The sequence below is a fragment of the Psammomys obesus genome, unplaced genomic scaffold (assembly GCF_907164565.1).
Source record: "Psammomys obesus unplaced genomic scaffold, mPsaObe1.curated_primary_1811, whole genome shotgun sequence".
In the NCBI taxonomy this organism is placed as follows: Eukaryota; Metazoa; Chordata; class Mammalia; order Rodentia; family Muridae; genus Psammomys; species Psammomys obesus.
Genome location: NW_026596095.1, coordinates 4,371,428 through 4,395,235, shown reverse-complemented (window position 1 = coordinate 4,395,235; position 23,808 = coordinate 4,371,428). Strand labels below are relative to the sequence as shown.

At 43.4% G+C, this 23,808-nt stretch overlaps 1 protein-coding gene across 2 annotated transcripts in view; it reads left to right on the top strand.

The window, feature by feature from the left end:
- Cdc14a (cell division cycle 14A) overlaps positions 1-23,808 on the top strand; it is a 115,050-nt gene that overhangs the window by 47,371 nt on the left and 43,871 nt on the right. For both annotated transcript variants that reach the window (XM_055628189.1, XM_055628190.1), the window contains 3 exons: positions 27-165; positions 14,306-14,465; positions 23,021-23,133. In XM_055628189.1, the coding sequence (XP_055484164.1) occupies positions 68-165; positions 14,306-14,465; positions 23,021-23,133 (371 nt within the window). In that variant the 5' untranslated portion in view covers positions 27-67. The remainder of the gene's footprint in view (positions 1-26; positions 166-14,305; positions 14,466-23,020; positions 23,134-23,808) is intronic.

Sequence of the window (23,808 nt, the reverse complement as noted above, 5' to 3'; positions counted from 1 at the left end):
TTTTTTTTCTGTTTCCCATTTTACAGCTGGTCTGGGAAGAACTGGGACATTGATAGCCTGTTATGTCATGAAACACTACAGGTTTACACATGCTGAAATCATTGCTTGGATCAGAATTTGCCGACCAGGCTCCATCATCGGACCCCAGCAGCACTTTCTGGAAGAGTAAGTAGCATTTTCCTATGATTGCATTTGGCTCTGCCCCTGATCCTTCCTACCTCTTGTTCCCTGTCTGTGGACCCAGTTACAAAATGACTGCTCTGTTAGAGAAGGCAGCACCTCTGGTAGACTATTGTTGACTTGACAGCTGAGGTGCTGCGATCTTGTACTTCACATCTCTTAGATGAGGTGACAGGGAGAAGAACCTCACCATCTCTGCCTACCCCCTTTCTGTCATTTTCTACAGTGCAGTTTTCTTATGTCATCCTACTTGGCACTGCTCATTCTGTCTAAAAACAGAATGACTTAAAAAAAAAAAAACCAACAAACCCTCACAACCGGGGTCAGTCACTGGGGTCAGTCTCTGAGGTCAATCGCTGGGTTTAGTGAGGCAACAAAGCTGCTAATGAAACTGTGGTTTCTGGATTCATGCAAGAAGGGATCGAGGAATGAAAAGAGAAGACTGGCCAGGTTTCCATTCTGACCAGGTTGCTGCCAGCTTCATGACCATCATTTGGAAGATCCCTTACAAGCTCACATATACTTGTGTTTTCCTATCCAACCCCGTGCCACCGCTGTAGAAAGATAAAATTTGCAAGAATGCCCTTTATTAAACAAGTGGTTTCCCCTTAAAATATTAAGCACTTATATCAATTTACCCAAAATAGAAGGATTTTTTTTTTAAAATGAGATAAGGTCTCCAATAGCTCTAGTTGGCCTTGACCTCAATATGTAGCTGAGGATGATTTTGATGTCTCTGCTTCCACCTTTTGAGTGCTGGGATGACAAGGTATGACATGGTGTTGGGGATTGGACCCAGAGCTTTCTGAATGCTAGGCAGGCGTGCTAACCACCGGACCACACCTCCAGCCTTCCTAGGATGAGATGAAGTTGTACTAGTTGTCCTCAGTCCAGTTCTAACCTACTGTCAGTCTTTCATAGCTTATGCAGACACCCTCATTCTTTCCTTTCCTGTTGGAATGGCTCCGTTGACTAGCATTCTTTTCCACAGAGTCACTCGATTCTGACTTAAATCGGTTTAGTTTGGATGGGGGTATCCTAAGTAAGAAAGATGTCCCAAGTCAGCTCCTAGCATCTGAAATGATTAAGAAGTTTGGAGCCCGAGGGATTACTGGTTTACTAATCTACAGGGGAATAACTGCTAAGAAAATGAGCATCGGGAAATGAGCAGGGAAAACTCCACTTGAGCACTTGAGAGTGTGATTTGGGAGTGTAATGAGTTTTAAAGAAAAGTTATGCATAAATAGGGTCATTAAAAAAAGACAGAAGTGTCTAGGCTTTTCGCCATGGGAACAAACAAAATTAATCTGTTGTTAGGGTTTTATTCTTAATGAGACTCCCGGCCTCAGGCTTCCTCTAATTTTCTGCAGCATGGGATATATGCCATGTGCTTATTATGCTAACTGCTTGGTAACATTGAGTAAGTGGCTTCAAGGTTCAAAACTCAAAGCCCAAGTATTCCTAAACCTAGTTCTTCAAGCCACTTTCCTAGTCTTAAAAATGATCTGTTGGAAGACTACCTCCTCCAAAGGCACATTGAACCCCCCACTTGCTCCAGGCTCTCTCCTATGCCCTGGATTGGCTTAGGTTGTCAGGGTCCCCCGTACCCCCCCTTTTTGCTTGTGTCCATCCTCTCAGTGCTCTTATCACCCCATTTTTCTCTATCTTCTCTCATAATGGTACCAGAAGACATTAGGGTCACGAGGCGCCTGCACTGGCTTGAAGCAATGCCCTTCATCTGTAGGTGCATACGCTATATGACTATGGCGGGATCTTTCGATGGGAGTCATACTGCAGTTTTCCAAGTATTTGCCTATGCAAACTGCAGGAATGGCCTACTTCCATAGCTAAGTATTGTAACGCTTGGAGCAGAACCTTCCAGAAGGTAGAATTCTTTTATTCCTTTTCTGCTTTGTGAGGTGTTTTGAACTTGCATGAAATGATGTCTGTATTGCTCGTGGGCTCTCCCAGGCTTTCTTAGATAGTCTCCTTTAGTGTTGTGGTCCAGAGCTATTCTGCCAAGAAGCAAACTCAACTTTTTGCTCTCTTTTTGTGTTCTTTCCCGATGTAACCCTGGCTGTCCTAAAACTCACTCCATAGACCCCGAACTCAGAGATCTGCCTGCCTCTGCTTCCTGAGCACTGGGATTAAAAATGTGCATGACCACTGCCTGGCAACTTTTTGCTCTCTTATCCTTTCCTCTTTGGCCCCTCCTCTCAGTTTTCCTAGCCTGTGGTTGGTGTAGCCCCTAGGCATTGTCATTTAGTGCACCAGGAACCCACATTCATCCAACAGCTGTGTACTGCGCGCAGGCTTATATCAGGCAGTGTTCTTGCTTCCAGGGTGCAGCAGTGAATGTCTTAGCCGAGGTTCTTTGAGCTTGTTTGGAGAGGAGTGCAGCTACTCGTATACCCTTGCCCGGGGATCGGTCTTCCTGATTTTGGGGAAGGTCGTCCTCTTTGACCGAGTGAGGGAGGAAGAGGGCACCCGCCTAGCCTGGCAGATCAGCCGAATCAAGCATGGCGATCAATGGGGTGACAGACATCACAGCCAGATGGCCCCCACATCCAGCCACGGTTCTTATAGTACTTGCCTTTCTACTGGGAGAGTAGGCAATAGGTGGGTGACGTGCATTTGTATGTGGAATGGCTTTTGATGGTAGGTGCTATGAAGATGTAGTAGGGGGAGAGGCTGATAGGTAGGGTTGAGATCTCTGCACTGGGAGATCAAGGAGAGCTTCATCGATGAGTGTTGAGCATTTCAGGACAAGAAGGACCAATCCCTGCCCACATCCTAACTGTGTTCCATGCAGGGAGCATGTGCAGGTCCTGAGGTAGAAACACAACCACTGTTTCAGCAGGTATGGCAGTGCATGACAACCCCAGAACTCAGAATTCCAGGGCAGGAAAATCACAAGGTCAAGGCCTGCAGGGCTACAGAGAATTTACAGGCCAGCCACAGAAATATAAGGGTACTACCTCAAAAAGCAAAGTGAAATTAGAAAAAAAAGAAGACTGAAAGCTGGTGCCCATGGACTGTAATGAGCTGGATGTGGGTGTTTGAGAGGCTAGGTTGGTAAGTTAACAAAGTGATTCCCCCCCCCCTGCCCCGCCCCGTGTAACCTTCTCACGACCAAACGACCAAGCCGTGGGAAACACCGGCACCCCGAGCGAGGGCTTGTGTTGGGCACCATTCAATAGGCAGTTCTCCCGCCAAAGTGACTATTGTTCCTACTTGTCTGTCACACCATAGATGAGCCGTGCGGGCTTTTGAGCCGTGTCTGAGCAAAACTGGGAAGTGGGTGTGTCTAGCTTTTTAAATTGCACATTCTTTAGTCTTTAGTGCTTTCGATAGAAAAGCCTGTTTACTTCTCTTGCTGTGTAGCATTGAATGTCTGCATGCATGATGCTGTGTCCCCCGGATGAGCGTGTAGGTTTTTTCCAGTGTTGCCTAACTTGTGTCTTTTGCTTGCACTGTCTGATGGTTGTGTACCTGTGAGAGGGCACTCGGGTATGGCCCTTAGGAGTCTTAACCAGCAGTTTCTGGAGGTCTGGCAGCTGAGGGGCTGAGTGGAAGTCTGCAGTAGTGCGGGGCTGGCTGGCGTAGGGGTCAGAATGAGAGGCAACACAGGGCTCTGGCTTCGGGGACATGATCTCACAGGCATCTGCAGGGCTGCACTGGATAAGCATGTTTATTTACCCTCTTTTCCTGTGATTAGGCCTTTCTCTTGCCACTTTAAACATAGCATTGAACCTTCTCCAACGCTGTTTTGTGCTAACAGCAGCTTTTCTTTTGCTCTTCCCCCGTTGCTGCAGAGAGCTGACAGAAGGCTTTCTCTGTGAAGTGTAAACAACCTAGAAGAGAGTTTAATCTTACCCTCCTTTCAACACGTACCCCTAAGTTCTTAATGAGCCGACTTTGAAGTAGTTTTTTTTTTTTTTTCCTGCCTTAATTCTCTGTTGTTGTACCAGATATCTGCTAAGAATTAGCTTCCCAAGAGGAGAGGTTCATTTTAACTCATTGCCTCCAAGGTGCCAGTCCATGATTGCTTGATCCTGTTGCTTTTGGTCCAGTGCATCGTCACAGGGAGTGAATGGAGGGCAAACAGCTTGCCCGTCCTGGTTATGGCTGTAGAGGGAAGAGAGAGGCGGAGCCAGGGCCTGTTCCAATGATTTAACGTCTTTGTATGGCCCATCTTCTAAAGGGTCTCTCACAGCAGTCCCATGGGCTAGGAAACCCCCACTTAGACCTTTTGCAGGTTGGGAGTGGGGGATCAGCACCACGTTTTGCATTGTTTGATGTGGAAATTTACTGCTACAATTGTCTTTAGATTTCAGATTTTTTTTTCCTCAGTAATCTTTCATTTTCCTGTTGCTATCACCTTTGTCTGCCTTTGAAATCATCTCAGACATGGCAGAGTCCTTCCTTTTCTCCTTCCCACCCTTCTTTCTTCCCTTCCTTCCTCTTACAAATATTTGTTGAAGGCCACTAGGTAAGTAAACTGGGAAGCTGGAGTAAAAGTTAGGGCTTGGTTTTTAAGAGTTCATACATTGGGGTTGGGGAGAAATGTGTGAACAGATTGGTGTATAAATTATACAGCTGCTCTGGGATGCTATGCAGAAAAGCAAACAGAAGAATAAGGGGCTAGGGGCTAGCGCAGCTTTAAATAGATACGTGCTCATGGAGGAAGTGAGAGTGCAAATCACATGGAAAGTCTTGAAAACTTTTTCTGACTTTTATTTTCTTCTTTCTGGTTTAAATTATAATTGGACAAGTGAACATTGTATATACACGTGTATATACACAATGGTTTGAAGTGTATACGTACTGTGGAATGCCTAATTAACAAGAGCATCGCCTGACATCTGTTGTGGCACCAACACTTGAAAATCCATTCTTTCAGCAATTTTCATTTTGCTCAGTACATTGCTGTTAGCTATAGACAGCATTCGGTACAAGAGCCCTGGTCCAGTGTCTCCCAAGCTCCCCGCTCCCCACAACAGCCTCAGGCGGCCATCATTTTGCTCTCAGCTTCTGTGAGTCTGACTTCTTAGAGTCTTCGCACTGGTGAGGGCCTACTGCGACATTTGTCTTTCTGTTCTTGCCTTTGGCCTAGTTCACTTAACATAATGTCCTCCAGGTTCTTCCACTTTGTTGCAAATGGCAGGATTTCCTCCGTTCTCATTTTCTTTAAGGCCAAATGTGATCTCGGAATACACTGCTGTCTTTGCCCTCTGTGCATAGATGGATCTTGGTTTGGTTTCTTGGTTGCTATTGAGTATGCTGCACAGGCAAGCAGCTAGTTCTTTAACATAGTGGCCCCGTGGTGAGTTACTTAGACCTTATTAGATTTGAGGAATGTACTTATGTTCTCCATAACAGCCATAGTGATTTACATCCCCCCTGGGGGCAATGCATCCAGAGGGTTTTACTCTCAGATCAGTGCCTGTTCATGAGAAAGTATGGTAGGTCCTTGGGTTGAAAGGGAGAATATTAGGAGAGGATATCAGAAGGTAAATAGGTCAGAGCACTTAGTCTCCTAAGATTTTATCAGCTCTTTTTATTTATTAATTGTATTTGTTTTCTGGGATTATGAAAAGTCAGTGAAGGGATTGAATAGAAGAGTGATCCAAAAACTTGTATTTGAGGCAGTCGGTAATTAGCATATGGCCTGTTTCCCCAAATTCCTATCTTTCCAAGACCGGAGTGGCTTAACCAGGCTGGGGATGTGATGCAGCTTAGCATATCTAGCCCCACCAGGATCCTTCGCTATGTCCACTTCTTCCCTTCCCTACCTCCTCACAACTCCGTGCATTCTCTCTGTAGTTTGTGCTCCAAGATCTTGTGTGACCTGGATGTTGGTGGCACACACATCCAGTCTTACTCAAAGGCTGAGGTGGGAGGAACCCAAGTTTGAGGCCTAGGCTACCTAGTGAGACCCTGTCTCGAGGACAGAAAAAGAACAGCCGTCGTTCTGAGATAGATGTGTATAACCTTGGGGCTTGGTGCTGTCCAAGCGCAATTGTCTGGGACTCATTGCGTTGTTGCATGGGTCGGTAACACTTGTTTTCAAGGGTAGAATTCCGAGATCTAGACACACCTGTGGTCTTACTGAAGGTCATCTGGACTGTGCAGAGTTGTTGGCTATCACCATCGGAGGTGCTGTAAAGGTGCATGTATAGGCATTTGTGAATGTAACTTTTCGCTTTGTGCTGGGTACCATCCTTGTGTGACATCCTTCCTCATTCATTTGAGAAGAATCCTATCTGCACCGCAAACAGACTTGCTGGGATTTCATTCCTGATCTTCATAACTCATACTTTTTGTTTCTGCTAATCTTTTTTAGAAGTTTATGGTTCATTGATTTTTTTTCTCACTCTACGTAATTTATTTGTTTTTAACCTTATTGATATATAGTTTCACATTTGTTATTTTCTTCTTTTTTTTTTGTTTACTTTGCTCTTTGTGTAAATTCTTAAGGTGTGGCTTTTTTTTTTTCTTTTTTTTTTGAGACAAGATTGCACTATGTAGGTCAGGGTTTTCTGGAACTCAGTTCTCTCAGGATTTACCCTACGAATTCTGGTGCTTTATACTTACCTATTAATCACATCTGTCTGTCCATTCATCTGTCCATCCATCCATCTGTCCTATCATCTACCCATCCATCCTATTATCTATCCATCCATCCAACTCTTTATTTATCTATCTCTCAACTCTTCTTCTACTTACCTGTTTACTGTCACCATTCTCTATCTGCTATCTAATCACAATCTAAAATGTTGTCTTACAAGTTTGAGTGATGTCTATAATAGAAACATTAGGTTACTTCCTGCTCTATACCCTCACCATTTATAATTATTTTAACTATCTCACTGGACTCGGTTAACATGAGTGTTTTTGTCATGACCCACAGGCTTCACTGAGCATAGGTGTTTAGTCTGTTTTCTCCTGGGCAATTGCTGTTGTTCTGTCCTTCTGTTCACTGATTCTTTCTTCTCCACATTCTACTATTTACTCTGCCTTCCAAGTTTTACTCCCCCCCTCCCATTCTAAAATTTCCGTTTGGTTCCTATCTGTCTTGTGTTTCTTTACTGAGATTTGCTATTGTTCATTTGTTTCATGCATGTTTGTAATCATTTGTAGAAGTACTTTTATTGTGGATATTTTTCACTTTTGTCAGATAATTCTGACACTTCTATATTTGTATCATTGACATTGATTATTTCATTTCATTCAGTTGATGGCAATGTTTGAGAATGTCAGCCTGGGCTTTTTCTTGGGATGTTATGAGATTCTGTATGCCTCCTGCCCAGTTTTTTAAAAATTTTTAAATTTATTATAATTTATTTACTTTGTATCCCAGCTGTAGCCCCCTCCCTTGTCTCCTCCCAATCCCGCCCTCCCTCCTTCTTCTCCTCCCATGCCCCTCCCCTAGTCCACTGATAGGCGAGGTTCTCCTTTCCATCTGACCCTAGCCTATCAGGTCTTATCAGGACTGGCTGCATTGTCTTCCTCTGTGGACTGGTAAGACTGCCTACCTCCCCACCCCCCATGGGGAGGTGATCAAAGAGCCAGCCACTGTGTTCATGTCAGAGATAACCCCTGTTCCCCTTGCTAGGGAACCTACTTGGAGACTGAGCTGCCTTGGGCTACATCTGTGCAGGGGTTCTAGGTTATCTCCATGAATGGTCCTTGGTTGGAGTATCAGTCTCAGAAAAGATCCCTGTCCTGACCAGATTTTTAAGACAGGGTCTCTATATGGTTCAGTCTGGCCTCAGGCTGGCTTTGTAGCTGAGGATGATCTTGACCTTGTATTTCTAGCTCTTCTGCCTCTACCCTATGTGTGCTAGGATTGCAGGTATGCTTCACAATGCCTGGCTTTATGTAATTCTAGGGGTCAGGGAGCCCACTAACTGAGCCATGTTCCCAGCTTGTAGGTAGGTGTCTTGTTACCTTGCTTTGTTGAGGGCAGGGCAGAAGACTTTCCCTTTTGCTACTATAGGTAGAGACAGAATTCTGCCTCCTCCTCTCAGGGTTTGCTGATACTGGAAGCTTCTTGTCACTGCTGGGTGGATACAGCGTTGTAACCTTTCCCTGTGGTTCTGACAATATGATGGGCGAGTCACCTCTGGCACCACAGGCTGATGAGGGAAAGGTGCCAGTAACTGCCTGTGGGATGGAATTCCAGGTTCTACTATTAGCACCTCTGAGAGAAGTGTGGCCTGCTTGCAAGACCTCATTATCTGACTCACTATAAGGCTAACTTCACTGCTTCTGTGATCAGGGAAGAAGGGAATGCAGTTGTCCCTTGACAGACTGGTATGGTGGGATTCCAAGATCCCTTTTCAGCCTTTGCTGATGGGCTAGAATAGAACCAGTTTTGTTTTTCCCCCTTTTTCCTGTGGTGTTTGTTTATACTAGAGCATTCACTGTGGAAAGTCTTCCTGTTTTATTAGGATCACTTTTTTCTGGTCCTTTGACTATAGAAAGGAAGATTTTTGTTGATGGAAAAACTTCCGTTCTCATTGGTGATCACTTCCTTTTTTAGAAGCGAATGTGGAGTTTGTTCTGCAAAAGCCAACCCCAGTGACCTCATTGCTGTGTTGTTTCTTGAGTCTCATGTCTCCTAACTAGTCTGTTTTTGTCTGTTTTTCAGAGAGGCTTTATTTGCTTCTTTCACGTACAGGATTTAAAATTTTCATTTAGTGAGAAGAGTCAGGGAAAGTATGTGTACTTCAACTTCCTCTAAGTGATGCCACTCGTGTTTTGAGAAAATAGTATGGTCTGATGTCTGCTATGGTAGGCTGCATGATATTCCTGACAGTACATTGCAATGCCTTGTTCTCGGGGTGTGGCTTTATAAGAGAACATGAATCTGCAGAAGGGATTAAGGATCTTGGTTTTGGTGAGAGCATTCTGAGCTGCCCAATGCACCTGCTCTGATCTCAAGGTCTCAGGGAAGAGTCTGGGAGTCATTGAGGGAGAAGCAATAATGCAGAGGATACATCTATGCGCTCTGAAGGTGGAGGGGAGGGGACAGATGTCAAGGGATTGGTAGCTACTGGACAGTATCAGACACTGATAAAGATGAGGAGACAGATCTCTTCTCAGAGCTTCCAGAAGGAACAAGTCCTGCCTATACTTTGGTCTCAGCTCAGTGAAACTGCGATCAGATGCTCAAACTCCAACTTTTGTGTTCTTTTGAACCACTGTGTCCGAGGTTGTCTGCAGAAGGTAGCGTGAAATGAGGAAGTAGTGACAGTAAGGAGCACGGATTTCAGTGACAACTAAGGTTGTTCTGAACTTCTTGTAGTTGTCCTACTTTTGAATTTGGAGCATTTGACGTGGGTGAGTCCTGTGATACCGTATCGCTCAGAAGCCTGGGCTGCAGGCCGCACTAGACGAATCAGATGGATGGGGGGGGCAGAGGCAGAGAAGCTGAAAAGAAGGCTATGCAATCTGTCAGGGAGACAGGCTCACTAAGAGGCTAGATATGGGCTGGAGAGTTAGAGATGCATTCCTAGAACATTTCAAGGGGAAAAAAATAGGCCCTGAAGACCGACCAGTGCTGTGAAGGATAAAGAGTATGACGCCAGCGATGACGCAAAATCGTGAATAATTAACAGGGTCATTAGGAGAGAAATGGGGGTGAAAACTGTTCTACAGCGTCTCCATCTGCCACAAATGATAGAACAGGCATGCATTCCTTCTTTCCGAACTGAAAAGCCAATCAGAGCCTTTTAAGCTGTACCAGTCCTAAATCTGTCTGTAGAAAAGCTGGTTAGTCATATCCTAATTTCCTTGAGGAAAAAAAAAAGGCCTATGTCCAGGTGTTAGATAGATGTGTCTTAGGCACGTCCTCTTCTGTGTCACCATGTGAAGTGATGTTTGATGGCACTTCTCTGAATTGCTGATCAACTGATGGATCAGCAGTCCCCAACTTCTCCTTTGATACAGCCCGGTGCTTTTCTAGTTAAAGGCTTTGCTTGGATATAAATAAAGCTGTTTGCAAAATACCCATAGAGTGTTTTTCTTAAACTTAGAACTAAAAATACCATTCTTAAGCTATAAATATCACCATGAACCCAAAATGTTTTTCTTAAGATGATACACAGATATCTCTGTTGTTATTAGCCCACTCTGAAGCCTGCTTCTCAAAGACAGCCTGTAGGCATGTAGAGGTAGGCTGTGTTCGTTAGACTTCTGTGTATTACCCATATCCCACTCTGCTCAAACTTCTAGAGAACCCACATTGTGCTGAAAACCTAGGCCCTTCAGGGGGCTCTATTTTGAATTGTCTTTACAAAGTAAACATTTTGTGTTTGAAATCCTTTGTGTTCTTGTTTCTCTGTGTGTGCACCCTATGCATGTAGGCTCCTGTGGAGACCAGGCTAAGGTATCAGATCCCTTGGTATTGGAGTTACAGGTGGTCGTGAGCTACCTGATGTAGGTGCTGGAAACTGATCCTGGGTCTTCTCCAAGAGCAGCCAGTGTTTAAGAACACAGTTAAGACTGCTGAGTCATCTCTCCAGCCTCCCTACTCCCAACCTCTTCAGTCTTACATCTGTGGATTACCAAATGCGCCATCCTACTATACTGCCATAGATATCAGCTGTAAGCTGTCATTAGGTACTTTCTTGCATTTTCAGTTAGTTGCAAGCCTGGTCTCCGTGCTTCTCTTCACCCCAGACTTCCCCAGTCATTTGTTAAAGACTCATCCTGATTGAGCAGATCTGGGGTGGTACTTGAAAGTCTGCATTTCTATCACTGTTCACCGATTCATTGGTGTGCCATGATTCTGGGCCTTACCCCATATTCACTTAACAAGGGGCTTCAGCTCATTTTTACTCTGATCTACCATTAGTCAGTGTTCTATTGCTGTGAAGAAAGGCCATGACCAAGGCAACTCTATGAGAGAAAGCATTTAATTGGTGCTTGCTTACTGTTCCAGAGGGTTAGTCCATTATTGTCATGACAGGGAGAAGGGCAGCATGAGGCAGACATGGCTCTGAAGAAATAGCTGGGAGTTCTATATTGAGATTTGCAGGCAGCGGAAAGAGAGAGCCACTGGGCCTGACTTGGGCTTTTGAAAGCCTCAAAGCTCACCTCCAGCGACACTTGTCTGCCAACAAAGCCACACCTTCAGGCCACACACGTACTCCACAACCTGCCACAGAAGAAGAAAATGGCGAGGGGTGAGGCTTAGAGTTGTGTTATGTCAGAGTGCCAGCTAACAAGCCTTGGGAACCTCAGCTGAACTGTCCATACTGGTTGTGGTGGCACATACCTGGGATCCCGGCACTGGGAAGTGGAGGCAGGAGGATCAGAAGTTCAGGTTCATCCTCACCTACACTCAATCTGAGCATGGATGGTGGAGAGTGATTGAAGAAGACATCGGACCACAATTTCAGGCCTCGGCGTGCACACACACGCACACACACGAACATGTTCATGCACACCACACAAACACACACACACACCACACCACACCACACCACACCACACCACACCACACCACACCACACCACATACAAGCATAAAAGAAAATGGGTTCATTTTCTTTATCGAATGACCAAATCATGGATTTTGATGGACATTGGGGTCAAAGTTGATTCATCCTGGTAAGCAGTGTCCTGGGTGGAAGGGCTGGAGATAGCGCTGAAGAGTTAGAATGACACAATGCAGCATTAGCTTCCTGTAAGGTGGTGAGGAGAGCAAGTGAGCCCCACACAGAAGCAACTGCACAGTGGCCTCTGTATGTCCTGCACTCAAAACCATCTGTGAGACTGACCTGAGTTGGAAGAGAAGCAGGTATTTATAAAGAAGCATCTAAACCAACTGCACATTGGCTCATACTGAAGCCAAGTTATTTATTTTCTTATAGTCCACATCAGTCTAGTCCCTATCTGACTAATTTGGGGCCAGGATGTGGCCAAAACCAATTTGCCCCAACCTTGGCTACATTTCTCAAGAAGGCTGCATTCCAATCAAGACAAAGTCTCTTCCTGTTGCTTCTGAGCTCGTCTCCTGTTAGAGAAGGGCTCAGTCACTTCTTGCTCTTGGAAAATGTGCTACAATATCGGAAGACTGGCTTTCCGCCGATGTATTAGCTTTACAAGAACTGAGGTTTCAGCCTTAAATACTTTAAAATAGACGTTTCACTTCTTTTGTTTGAGAGCAGGCTTTTAAGGCACGACGCCGTGAACATCGCCTGTGGAACAGTACCTGCGTGAAATGCGTACATCATTGCTTAGCAACGCTCGCTTCAGCGCTGACACCTTATTCATCTTTAATATTCAGGTTCAGCTCAAGTCTTTCCAGAGACAGGGCAGGTTGAGTCTTTGAAACCAAGCAAGTGGAAGTTGTCACTTTGCAGTTTTCACCCTGCGGCTGTCAGCACTATCCGAGTTTTCATCTTAGAGCTCATGTCTGAATTGGAGATTTCTTTTCTCTTCAGCCTCTTTTAGGTCCCTCTGCCTCTGTTCCCACTTCATATTGTTTTCTTTTAAATTCCTGAAAATGCCATCACAACCTCTGTGTTTGGGGCATCACATTTAAATATCTTAGCATGGCACCGGAGACTCATAGTGAGCAAGGGTACTTCCCTAAATCCTCGGCTTCATCAGAATTAAACAGCCCTTTGTTCTGTATGCTCTTTCCTCAATTTGTGCTTGTTTTGGGGTATAATCTTGGCTGAGTGAGTCCTCTTTATCTTTCCAGATAGGGCTTTGCATAACTTAAGGACAGGAATGTGGTCTGAAAAATGTGTCCTTAAACAATCCTGGCATCCAGGGTACTTTACAAACTTGGATGGTATAGGCTGGCCAGCCACCAACACGACTTAAAAGGATGTGCGTGCAGCTGCTTCACTGTGACATGACATTGTGTTTTATGGAAGACTTGCTTCTTTATGGGGGGAGGAGGAGGGAAGGGAAGAGGTGGAAGGGAGGAGGAAGGGAGAGGGAGATGAAAGAGAAAAGAAGAGAAGAAAAAAGACAGGACAGGTGTGTACATGCATGTGCGTGCAGATGCATACAAACACAGACACTTGATCTCTGGGACCAGAGGGGGTGTCTGATTCCTTTAGATAGGGCAGGGCCTCTTCGCCTTGAGACTCATATGAGTTTGGACCATAGGGCCTTAATATGCTGGATTTCATTTGTTTACTTCCCCATATTAAAGTAGAAACTTCTCGAGGGACAAGGATTCTGTCATAATTTAATTAATTTATTATTTTATTTTCTTTTTTGAGGCAGGGTTTCTCTGTGTGTAGCTGTCCTGGAACTTGCTCTGTATATCAGGCTGGCCTCAAACTCGCTGACTCTGCCTCGGCAGTGCTAGGATGAAAACCGTGTACCACCACCAGCCCCCGGCTCTGTCTTTTATTCTTAAATTCTATCTTTTCTCTCTGTTTCATGTATCTGAATTTTCAACATTTGTGATAAGGCAATAGTTCTTGGATGTTCCTGTATGAATTCATCAGCCATCTTCTGACCTCTTCTTTCTCTGCCAAGGACTCTGCTATTTTTCTCACTACTATTTGAAGCTCGTAAGAACGAAGCATCAGATCAGGGTTATGATAGATGTTGATGTGAAGTAGAAAGGCCTGGGGTATACAAAAGCAAAGGCAGGATGCTTTGAAGATAAAAAAAAAAAAAAAAGAAAAATACAAGAGGCTAGGCTACACTTCTCTAACATTTGCATAAAGGAGAAAGATACTAAAGTTGTTTTCAATCTGTGTTTTTACAGCTGGTATAGAAGGGCAGTTGTGATTCAGTGGTGTGCTAACATCATCAGTTTATATGTCCTAGGCTTAAAATACAGCTTGAGGGTTAGCGTCCAAAAAACTTCTACCACAATAGAAGACAGAAACAGCTTGACTCATTAGTAAACTGGTGTGAACAGATTTCTGAGCTAGTTTTTCACGTTTTAAAAATCTCATTTACTAATTTTTAAAATATTTAATTTATTTAGAAACATAATGGTCTACTTTGGTTCCATCACCTTTCTAGTCTAATTGTTAAATATTTTATTAGTATCTTTCTTGTTAAGATACCATGGCATTGAGATGATCATAATTTATTTTAAATATTTTATTTTCTCTCATTTTTTTTTTTTTTAACAGAAAACAAGCCTCATTATGGGTCCAGGGAGACATCTTTCGATCCAAACTGAAAAACAGACCTGCCAATGAAGGAAGTATAAATAAAATTATCTCTAGCTTGGATGGCATGTCTATTGGTGGAAACTTATCTAAATTACAAAACACGGGAAGGTTTGAAGAGGTGAGTTTTCCCCTGGAGTCTGCTTCTCTCACACTAGCATTCTTCATTTGCTCATTTGTTTCCCTATTGAACACATGGACCTATCGTTTCTTTCTTTTTAAACATTTGTTTGTTTGGTGTGTGTGTGTGTGTGCGTGTCTACACACACACACACACACACACACACACACACACACACACGCATGCTACATCATATATGTGTTGGGGGTCAGAGGACAACTTTTGAGAATTGACTCTCAGCTTTTCCTGTGTTGGTTCTGGGGATCAAGTTGAGATCATTATCAGGCTTGGTTACAAGCATCTTTGCCTGATAAGCTATCTCACTCGTCCAGTGACCTGATCTATTCTCTGAGCTCCTGGGAAGGCTAATTTTTTTTTTTTAAAAAATTTTTATTTTATTATTTATTACCAATTTATTCACTGTATCTCGGCTGTGGCTTGGAGTCATTGTCCTCCTGAGTACAAACCAGTTGTCCTTAAAAAGGAAGAAATAAAGTCATAATTAAGGAGAACAATTATAAAGAGAATGATTCTGGTATGAGGAATATTTATAGAAAGGCAACAGAAAAGTAAAGCTTCCCTTGGAAAGCAGAAGCAGATACCCAGAAGAAAAAGTTCGATGATGCAATCGCAGAAGCTGTGCCTAGCACAAGTGGTCCTTTGAAAGCCTCCTGTTCATTTAGATTTCTGAAGTGCAGAGGGAAAGCAGAGTTAGGACATATTGTTTTACCCAGACTCTCCTCCAAACAAACCATCATCATTCTGTAATGGCTGATTTAATCTGCACAACCACCCAGTGAATTAGATAATATCTCTATCTGGTAGTAAGGAAATCGTGTTTGAGAGATGGGCTGACTTCAATTTTAAAGCGTGATTCAAATCTGTGTCTGTCTGATCCCAAACTCATGCTTTTTTTTTTTTCCTTTCTATTGTTCCCTGCTACCTCTGAAGTAGGCAGAAATGACTTATGAAGAATTTGGAGCCTGAGCATTTGGGGAGCTGGAAGCAACTGTGCTAGTATCATTTGTTCTAATTCTCTTCTGTGGACAAGAAATGAGAGTTCCAAAAATTTTTCCCAGGGGTCTTGATTTATTTAATAAAGGAATCACTTTCGGAACTGGGCATCCGACACTTGGTTTGGGTTGCTTCTTCTCCCCCAGTGCTTTAACAAAAGAGCCTGTAGCCCAGGCTAACCTGGAACTCATGGCAATCCACTAGCCTTAGCCACCCGAATGCTGAGATTATAGGCAGTAGCCATCTTGCTTGACCCTGGTTTTAGTTCATTGTGTGACATTGTGCCTGAAGTAAAGTTAAGAATTTGGGTTTTATTTTTAATATTCATAAAGAGGAGAGAGAAAGGCCTGGGAGACAGGTCAGTGGATAAAGCGTTGCCTTGTAAACGTGAGAGCTGGAGTTCAGATCCTCAGAGACTAAGGAAAAGTGTTGGGCAAGTGTGTGGCTACCTATAATCTAAGAATTGGGGAGGCGACTGCAGGGTCAAGCTGGCTAGCCAGAGTCGGAGAGCTCTTAGTTCAGTCATTAAAACAGAGAGTAATCGAGGAAGACACCTGATGTGAGCTTTGGAACTTTGGACATCTACCTACACGTGTACATACATACATACATATGTGTGCGTGTGCACGCGCACACTCGCGTCATCATCATCCAGACCTTGGTGAGGGGAGGAGGAACTTCATTCTAGGACACAGGATGGAGACTGCTTGAAGAAACTGGTTTTATATCTTGTGTTTGGCTCCCAGGGCAGCCACACACAAAGTGACTGAGTCTCCTTGTTTGAGTCATCTGTCCTTATAAAATGTGCATCTTAGTCAAGGTCCTGTTGATGCTCAGAGACGTTTTCTTAACTCTGTGATGCAAGAACTATGGACTATGAAGAGCAAATGAAAGTATCTGAGCTAAATTTTTATGAGCTAATATTGCAAAACAAGAATACTTTTTTTTTTTAAATTTTTCTTCTGGTCAGCATTTTTTTCCTTCGGTTAAGTAAATAAGGCTGTGAGTTGTGACTTCTGAAAAGGATGAACTTAACATTTATCTCTCCGCCTGATGAACACAGTTACTTTTCATCAACATAATGCCTTTTGTATTGTAATCTCTTTTAAATGAATATCTAGCAGAATGTTTCATTCTCATTCATTTTTACATTCCTATTCATTCAACTTAGGACTAATTTACCTTTTACCATGGGAAGAGCAAAGAATGCAGTATGACTGAAATTTAAAATATGTCAGCTTGAAGTATTAGCATATGTTTAGAGATGTATCCCCATCTTAGTTTATTCAGTGTTAGACAACAAAATACCAGAAACTCTGTGGTATGAACAATAATGATTTATTTCAAGGTGTTTTGGAGGCTGGAAATCCAAGGTCAAAGCCTTGGCAGAGTCTCTGTCTGATAGGGACCTGTCTTCTGGTCCATAGATAGTGCCTTCTCTTTGTCCTCATAAGATGAAGGGGAGATATTTCAACATATAGACTTTATATAAATTTTGGCAGGACCCATCAATAGTTATTTTCATTTTAGCCATTCATAAGTGCTTTTTGTTCTCACTGTTATAGTAAGAAAACCAAAAAAACAACAAAACAAAACCCCTCAGGTGCTAGAGTACAATGGGATATTATCTACTCACTTCATTGCTGTGCCCACGTATCTGGCAAGAAACACCTTAAGGAGGAAGGGCTTATTTTGGCTCATGGTTTGAGGGGACAGAATCCGTCACTGCAGGGAAGGCATGGCACTGGGTGCTTCTAAGGCAGTGAGAGCATGCGGTAGCTGTTTCGTCATGTCGTCATCAGCAGGAAGCCGAGAAACTAGGTCTAGAAAGATAGGAAAGCTCACAGCCTACCTTCCCCATCCCTCTCAGCAACCTACTTCTGCTAGCTAGGCCCCACCTCCTGGAAGTTTCACATCCTCCCATAACAGCATTACCCGCTGGGGGCCAAGTGCTCAAAGTAGGAATAGTGCTTGTGTTTTTGCATCCATCCCGTAACAGATGGTCTTACATCGTGGCTTACATGTGGGCCACAGTGGCTTGCTTTTGGACCACTTAAACAAGGAACACTTATGAACTTTTTTTCCCCCTAGATGTGTTAATCCAGAACTAGCCATGGGACTTTGCACAAAGAGGGGAAATTAAATGGACTCAATAGTTAGTGATGTGTTTATCGTCTTATGAATTTCAAGTAGAAAGCACTGTAAGGATTTTAGTGTGTTTCAAGTTCTGTACTGGTCTGTAGAGGAGAGGCCCATAAATAGTTTTTTGTTGTTTTTTTGGAATAGTTTTTTTGTTTTTTCAAGACAGGGTTTCTCTATGTGTAGCCCTGCTGTCCTGGAACTCACTTTGTAGACCAGGGTGGATTCACACTCATGGAGATCCACCTGCCTCTGCCTCGGGATCAAAGGCATTGACTACCATGCCCAGCCCGTGAATGGTTTTTTGTGTATAAAGAAAAAAAAAAAAACCAAAAACAAAAACACTATAGTTCTTTAAAAGTTATCTTTACCATGGGCCTGGCCATGGTAGCTCAGTATCTAAGTGGGTACCTTAGTAAGGGGAACAGGGACTATTTCTGACATGAACTCAATGGCTGGCTCTTTGACTACCGCTCCCCCCATCCCCGGAGGAGGGCCTCCCCTATCAGTAGACTTGGAAAGGGGCAGGGAGGAGATGATGGAGGGAGGGTGGGATTGGGAAGGAATGAGGAAGGGGGCTACAGCTGGGATACAAAGTAAATAACTTGTGATAATATAAAAAATTAAAAATTATAATAAAAATAAAAGTTATCTTTATAAAAATAAAAGATTGAAAGCAGAGAATCTCAATTCCATTTAAACCGAGGGAAATAACTTAGTCTGGGTTTGTCTGAGCTCACTGCATTGGCCTGGGCCTTTGACAGCTGATCACTTCCCCATCACTGACCTCGTGGTCCTTTATTTTGGTCTTCTAAACAGCACACCTTCTAAACAGCAGTTTTCTTGTGATTTGTTATTAAGAAGCACTGTAATGACCAAGTTAGAGCACCCAAATAAAAGAATACAGTAACTGTCAAGGTTGGGACTTTTTGGTGAAATTCTCAGCACACAGAATTGTAAATAATGTTTTAGAGCCAAAGCTGTGCCTGTGTAGAACCTGTGTGCTGTAAATTAAGCTCACCACTCACGTCGGGGGCCGCTTGTTTTTCCTGTCTGTGCTCCTGCGTTTTTCTTCCATGCTGAGGTCTTTTAAACTACTCCCATCACATTTTTGATTTGGCCACACAGTCTTAGTAAATGCTACTTGAATGAACAAAGAAAAACTTAGCATTTCAGATCCAAGAATAAACGAGAAGAGACATATGAAATGGATGCTGATCCAAATGGTGCGATGACATTATGTGCTCAAACACAGAACAATACCAAACATAAGGATTCTGTATGGCATTCAGGGACTAAGGGGCCATTGTGGATGGGAGCTCTAGAAGAAACTGGCATGCGAAGAAGAAAAAGAAAGAATGTGAAGAGCTTTATTTAAAGTACAGATATTTGAGCTAAACTAGGAGTTTGGTGCCAGGGACCATTTTAAGCACCTTACATGAACCCTACCATACCATATGGCACAGCCGCTAACTAGAGTGAGGACCCTTTTAGACAGTCATAATGGAAGCAAGAAAGACAATGGAGGCAGAGGCAGGTGGACTCCTGCCCACAGTCACACACAGTTTGTAGAATGTTGTCCTTTGAATGTAGGCACACTGGCTCGGATTGTGCTTCTCCATGAGTCCCCAGTGTGGCTCTAATGTAACACACACAGGTGACTTAGAATAGGACCTTTGCCAGCAACTCCTCTGACACTTCTCCCAGCATCACGATACGTTCAGTCTTTCATTTAGCTATTTTAGGGCTGTATTCTGGCAATAATCTACCAACTGGGAGGTGCTCTTGGCTCAGAGATGTCAATTAGATGCAGACACTGCTAATGTTCAGCCAACTTCACATGACCTGGTGGCTGAGTAGATAAGAAAGTGGTGCTGCACTTGGAGAATCTTTGAGCTGTCGTTTTGTATTAAGCCCATCAAGTGCTCATAGGATGGGTGCATCTTAGAAAATTCCAAAAAGTGAAGCCTGTCTCTAAGGCCTTACTTTTTGGTATCTTGTTTCCACTCTCAGGTTGGAGAAGGTATGTCTGTTCCCACCACCACCAGGAGCCACCAGAGGCTTTTGGGAGGGTAGTAGCAAACCCCAGATTCAAAGTTTGGGGTGCCTCTTCTGGTTTTAGTTTAGAAGGTGTGCTGGAGTCCACAGAAGACTGGAATAAAGGGGCGGGGATGTGGCGATGGGGAAATGATCAGCTCTCGAATGTCTAGGCCAATGCAGTGAGCTCAGACTAACCCAAACTAAGTTGCCTTCTTTCTTTTGTTCCTTCCCCTTTCCTCCCATCTCCTCCTTTCCCCCTCCCACCTTCCCTTGTATCCCAATGTTGCTGGTATAGCTATGCATACATCGCAAACAAGTGCTCAAGCTCTGCCACACCTCCAACCTCTGAAACCTGATCTTCCTTCTTATCTCAGTAGCTTGGTGAAGATACCTTTGTCTTCCCATAACTTTGACACCGTACAGGTTCAACATCTGAGTACTGAAAAGAACTTTGGCACTAGTGACCCAGCCACCTCTTTTGACTTCTGTTTGTACTTACTTCTGTTTCAAACTCCTGTGCTATTTTTCCCCTATAATGTTTCATTTTTATAAAGAGCTATATGTTATCTAAGTTCTTTTCACAATGGCACATTCAACAACTTCCCCTGTAGCATATTCTGTTACTGTTTTACTAATGTGTTGGTCAGTAAGTACTTTATCTAACTAAAAGCTATGAGCACTATTTTTTTTTTATTGTTATATTTTGTCTTGTCTGTATAGAACTGATGGAATAAAGCAAAACCCATTCCCTTTAGGGGGCCAAGATGAGACAGTCTCTCTAGGGCCAGGCTTCTTTCTCATTGATCTCCATCATCCTTTGGGCCAACTCAGAGAGAGAGAGTATGATCAGGAGGAGCCTCGAGATTGGGTTCTCCACTTAAGACAACAGCCATGAGGCGGGGGCTGGGGGGGAGTGACTGGGAAATGTTGTCTTCTTGAAATGTCAAAACCCATGCCCAGTGATACCCACGTGAACATGGCCACACCTCCTGGGGGCCAAGTACTCAAATATACGAGCCTATGTGGCCATCCTCATTCAGACCATGAGATCCCACCCCCTGGCTCCCAGAGGCTTGCAGCCCCACACAAAGCACATTTAGTGCAGCTTCAAATGTCTCCAATCATCTCTTCCAGTCCCCACACTGTTTAAAGGTCCAAAGTCTCTCCTGAGACCTGATACGATCACTTAACTGCAAACCCCCATAAAAATCAAAAAGCAAACTGTATACTTCCCACATACTATGGCACAGAATATACATCACTATTCCAAAAGTGTGGAATGGCTCGCAGTGAGGAAATACTGGACCAAAGCTTGATTGAAACCCGGCAGGGCAAATCCCAAAGCCTGGAGGTCAGTGTCCAATGTCAAAGGGTTTAGACGCTTCCACCCTTCCAGATTTGCTGACTGCAACACTATTCTTTCTCCTTCTAAGGAAAGACACTGTTTTCTTCTCCAGGGAGTGTGAGCTGAGACTACATACACATTGCTTTCTTTCTTACGAGTGAGACTTTAGTAAACTAAAGGAAGAAAGTAAAAACAATATATTAAATGTAGTTAATTGTGTGACTGTATGTTATAGTATTATTTTATGTTTTTGAAATCTGTCATAAGTAAAAATAATTTTTTTAGTCATGAAGGCCCAGGCCTGTAATCTCAGCACAGAAGGCTGAGGCAGGAGCATCATGACCCTGAGCCTAGTCTGAGCTAGTGAGACTCTGCCTCAAAAAACCAAAAGGCAAAACCGAAGAACAACAACAAGAAAATAAGGCTTTGTAAAATTTGGAACTTAGTGAAGACCCCTCCACCCCCCCGCACATACTAATATCCTGTTATTTTTTTTATTTTTTATTAATTACATTTTATTTACTTTGTATCCCCCCTGTAGTTCCCTCCCTCCTCCGCTCCCAATCCCTCTCTTTCTCCCCCTTCTCCATGCATGCCCCTCCCCAAGTCCACTGGTAGGGGAGGTCTTCTTTTCCTTCCTTCTTATCCTAGTCTGTTAGGTCTCATCAGGAGTGGCTGTATTGTCTTCCTCTGTGGGCTGGTAAGGCTGCTCCCCCGTCAGGCGGAGGTGATCAGAGAGGAGGCCAATCAGTCAGTTCATGTCAGAGACAGTCCCTGTTCCCATTACTATGGAACCCAGTAGGAGACTGAACTGTTGTGGGCTGCATCTGTGCAGGAGTTCTGGGTTATCTCCATGCATGCTACTTGGTTGGACTATCAGTCTCAGGGAAGACCCATGTACCCAGATTTTTTGGATCTGTTGCTCTCCTTGTGAAGCTCCTGTCCCCTCCAGGTCTTACTAACTCCCACTTCTTTCATAAGATTCCTTGCAATTTCCTCAAAGTTTGGCCATAAGTCTCAGCATCTGCTTTGATAGTCTGCAGGGCAGAGCCTTTCAAAGGCCCTCTGTGGCAGGTTCCTAACTTGTTCCCTGTTTTTCTTTCTTCTGATGTCCATCCTCTTTGCCTTTCTGGATGGAGATTGTTAATTTTATTTAACTGTATATATCTTTTAAAATTCGTTTATTTTCAGGTATTATATAACACAGCTTAAAACAGGAAAATACAATGCTAGAAAAAAAAAAAAAACCCATTTTACCTTTCCCCAGACCTCTAAGTAGACTATACTGCTGTTTCACTATTACATTACTATGTACCAAAAATTACTTTTTAAAAAACATTTGAAACAATGACCTTCCTTCTTATACCTCCAGGTTGTGTTAGATGGTGAGCTAACTGGTCCATCTTTCCACAGGACCTCTCCTTTTGAGTTACCCTTTCTCTTGAGTTATCATGGGGAAACACTAGCTAGCCACTTCTATTTTTCAAACTATGGGACTTCAGAAGGAAACATGTTTTCCTGATGGCGTGCTGTTGGCTCTTTAACTACTGAGAAGGCTTGCGGGCTTCCTGGAGGATTAACTAATGAAGAATGTGACTGCATAGATGTCTTCAGTTACTTTACGGTGCATGTGTATAAACAGGTTATGGAATATGCAGTGGTGGCTCCTGGAAGCATTTCTGGTGTGTTTATAGCTCAGGGTTGTGCCTGGCTGTTTTCCAAAGCCTTGTGTGTCCACGTGAGAGCCTCCTTGATTTTGATCCATTGTCATAGACACATTTCAGACATTGCCGTATCCAGCCCTGTGCTTCTTTGATTTAGAATTTGACCCGTATATTTAAATGCTGAGTGTTCTTTAAATGACTTAATCTGCTGTAAGGTCACTTCCATGCTGCCGTCTATAACTGTAGATGAGCTACGCTCTATTAAGAAATCGGTATTAAAAAAAAAAAAAAGAAATCGGTATAAAGCTAAACTGTTTATAGTGACCTTTCTGTGGGACATGCCTGTTTTCCAGAGTAATTTAGAAGATGAAGATGTGGAAATGAAAACCAACATATCTCAGGGAGACAAACTACGCGCCTTAAAAAGCCAGTGGCAGCCCCGCTCCTCACCGTCCTGTGCATTTCGGTGAGCCTCATCTTTAAACCTTTCAGTTCACAGAGCACGTCCCTCTGTGGGTGAAACGTTTCCTTTTCACTCCAGAATGTCACTTCACGAATACAGAGTTTACCTATGTTTTCTGACACATGGCTCTTTTGCTTCCATCCCTAGCTGATATATATATATATATATATATATATATATATATTTTTTTTTTTAGCTACTGTTGGGAGTAACTACAATTTAAATGCTTATAAAAACAGTCGTTAAATCTCTGTCTCGGAGTTCTGCCTTGAAGTGCTGCTGAGCACTTATTTCTGGTTCTCTGTTCTGAAGTCTATTTGGAGTTTCCCAAGCATGTTTCTGGTGCTGTGGCCAGGTCCTCACAGCTGTGCCAGGGACTCGTATCGAAGCCAGAATGCGAAAACAAGGAGGCTGTGCCAAATTTTGGTATATCTCACTACCTGACTTCACCTCTGATATTTGAGAATTGAATAAGTGATTCCTCCATGTGTCTGAGAAATTATATGCCATCTTGACTTGAAGTTTGAAAATTTCCCAACATAATCAGTGCTGGGAGCTGAGGTCTGACCACAGAGCAGTTGAAACCTTGTGATAGTTGAGACTGGATTGACAACAGGAGCTATCTTATAGGAGAGGAAGGGTTTTTTTTTTTTTTTTGGGACAGTGGATCTCACCCTG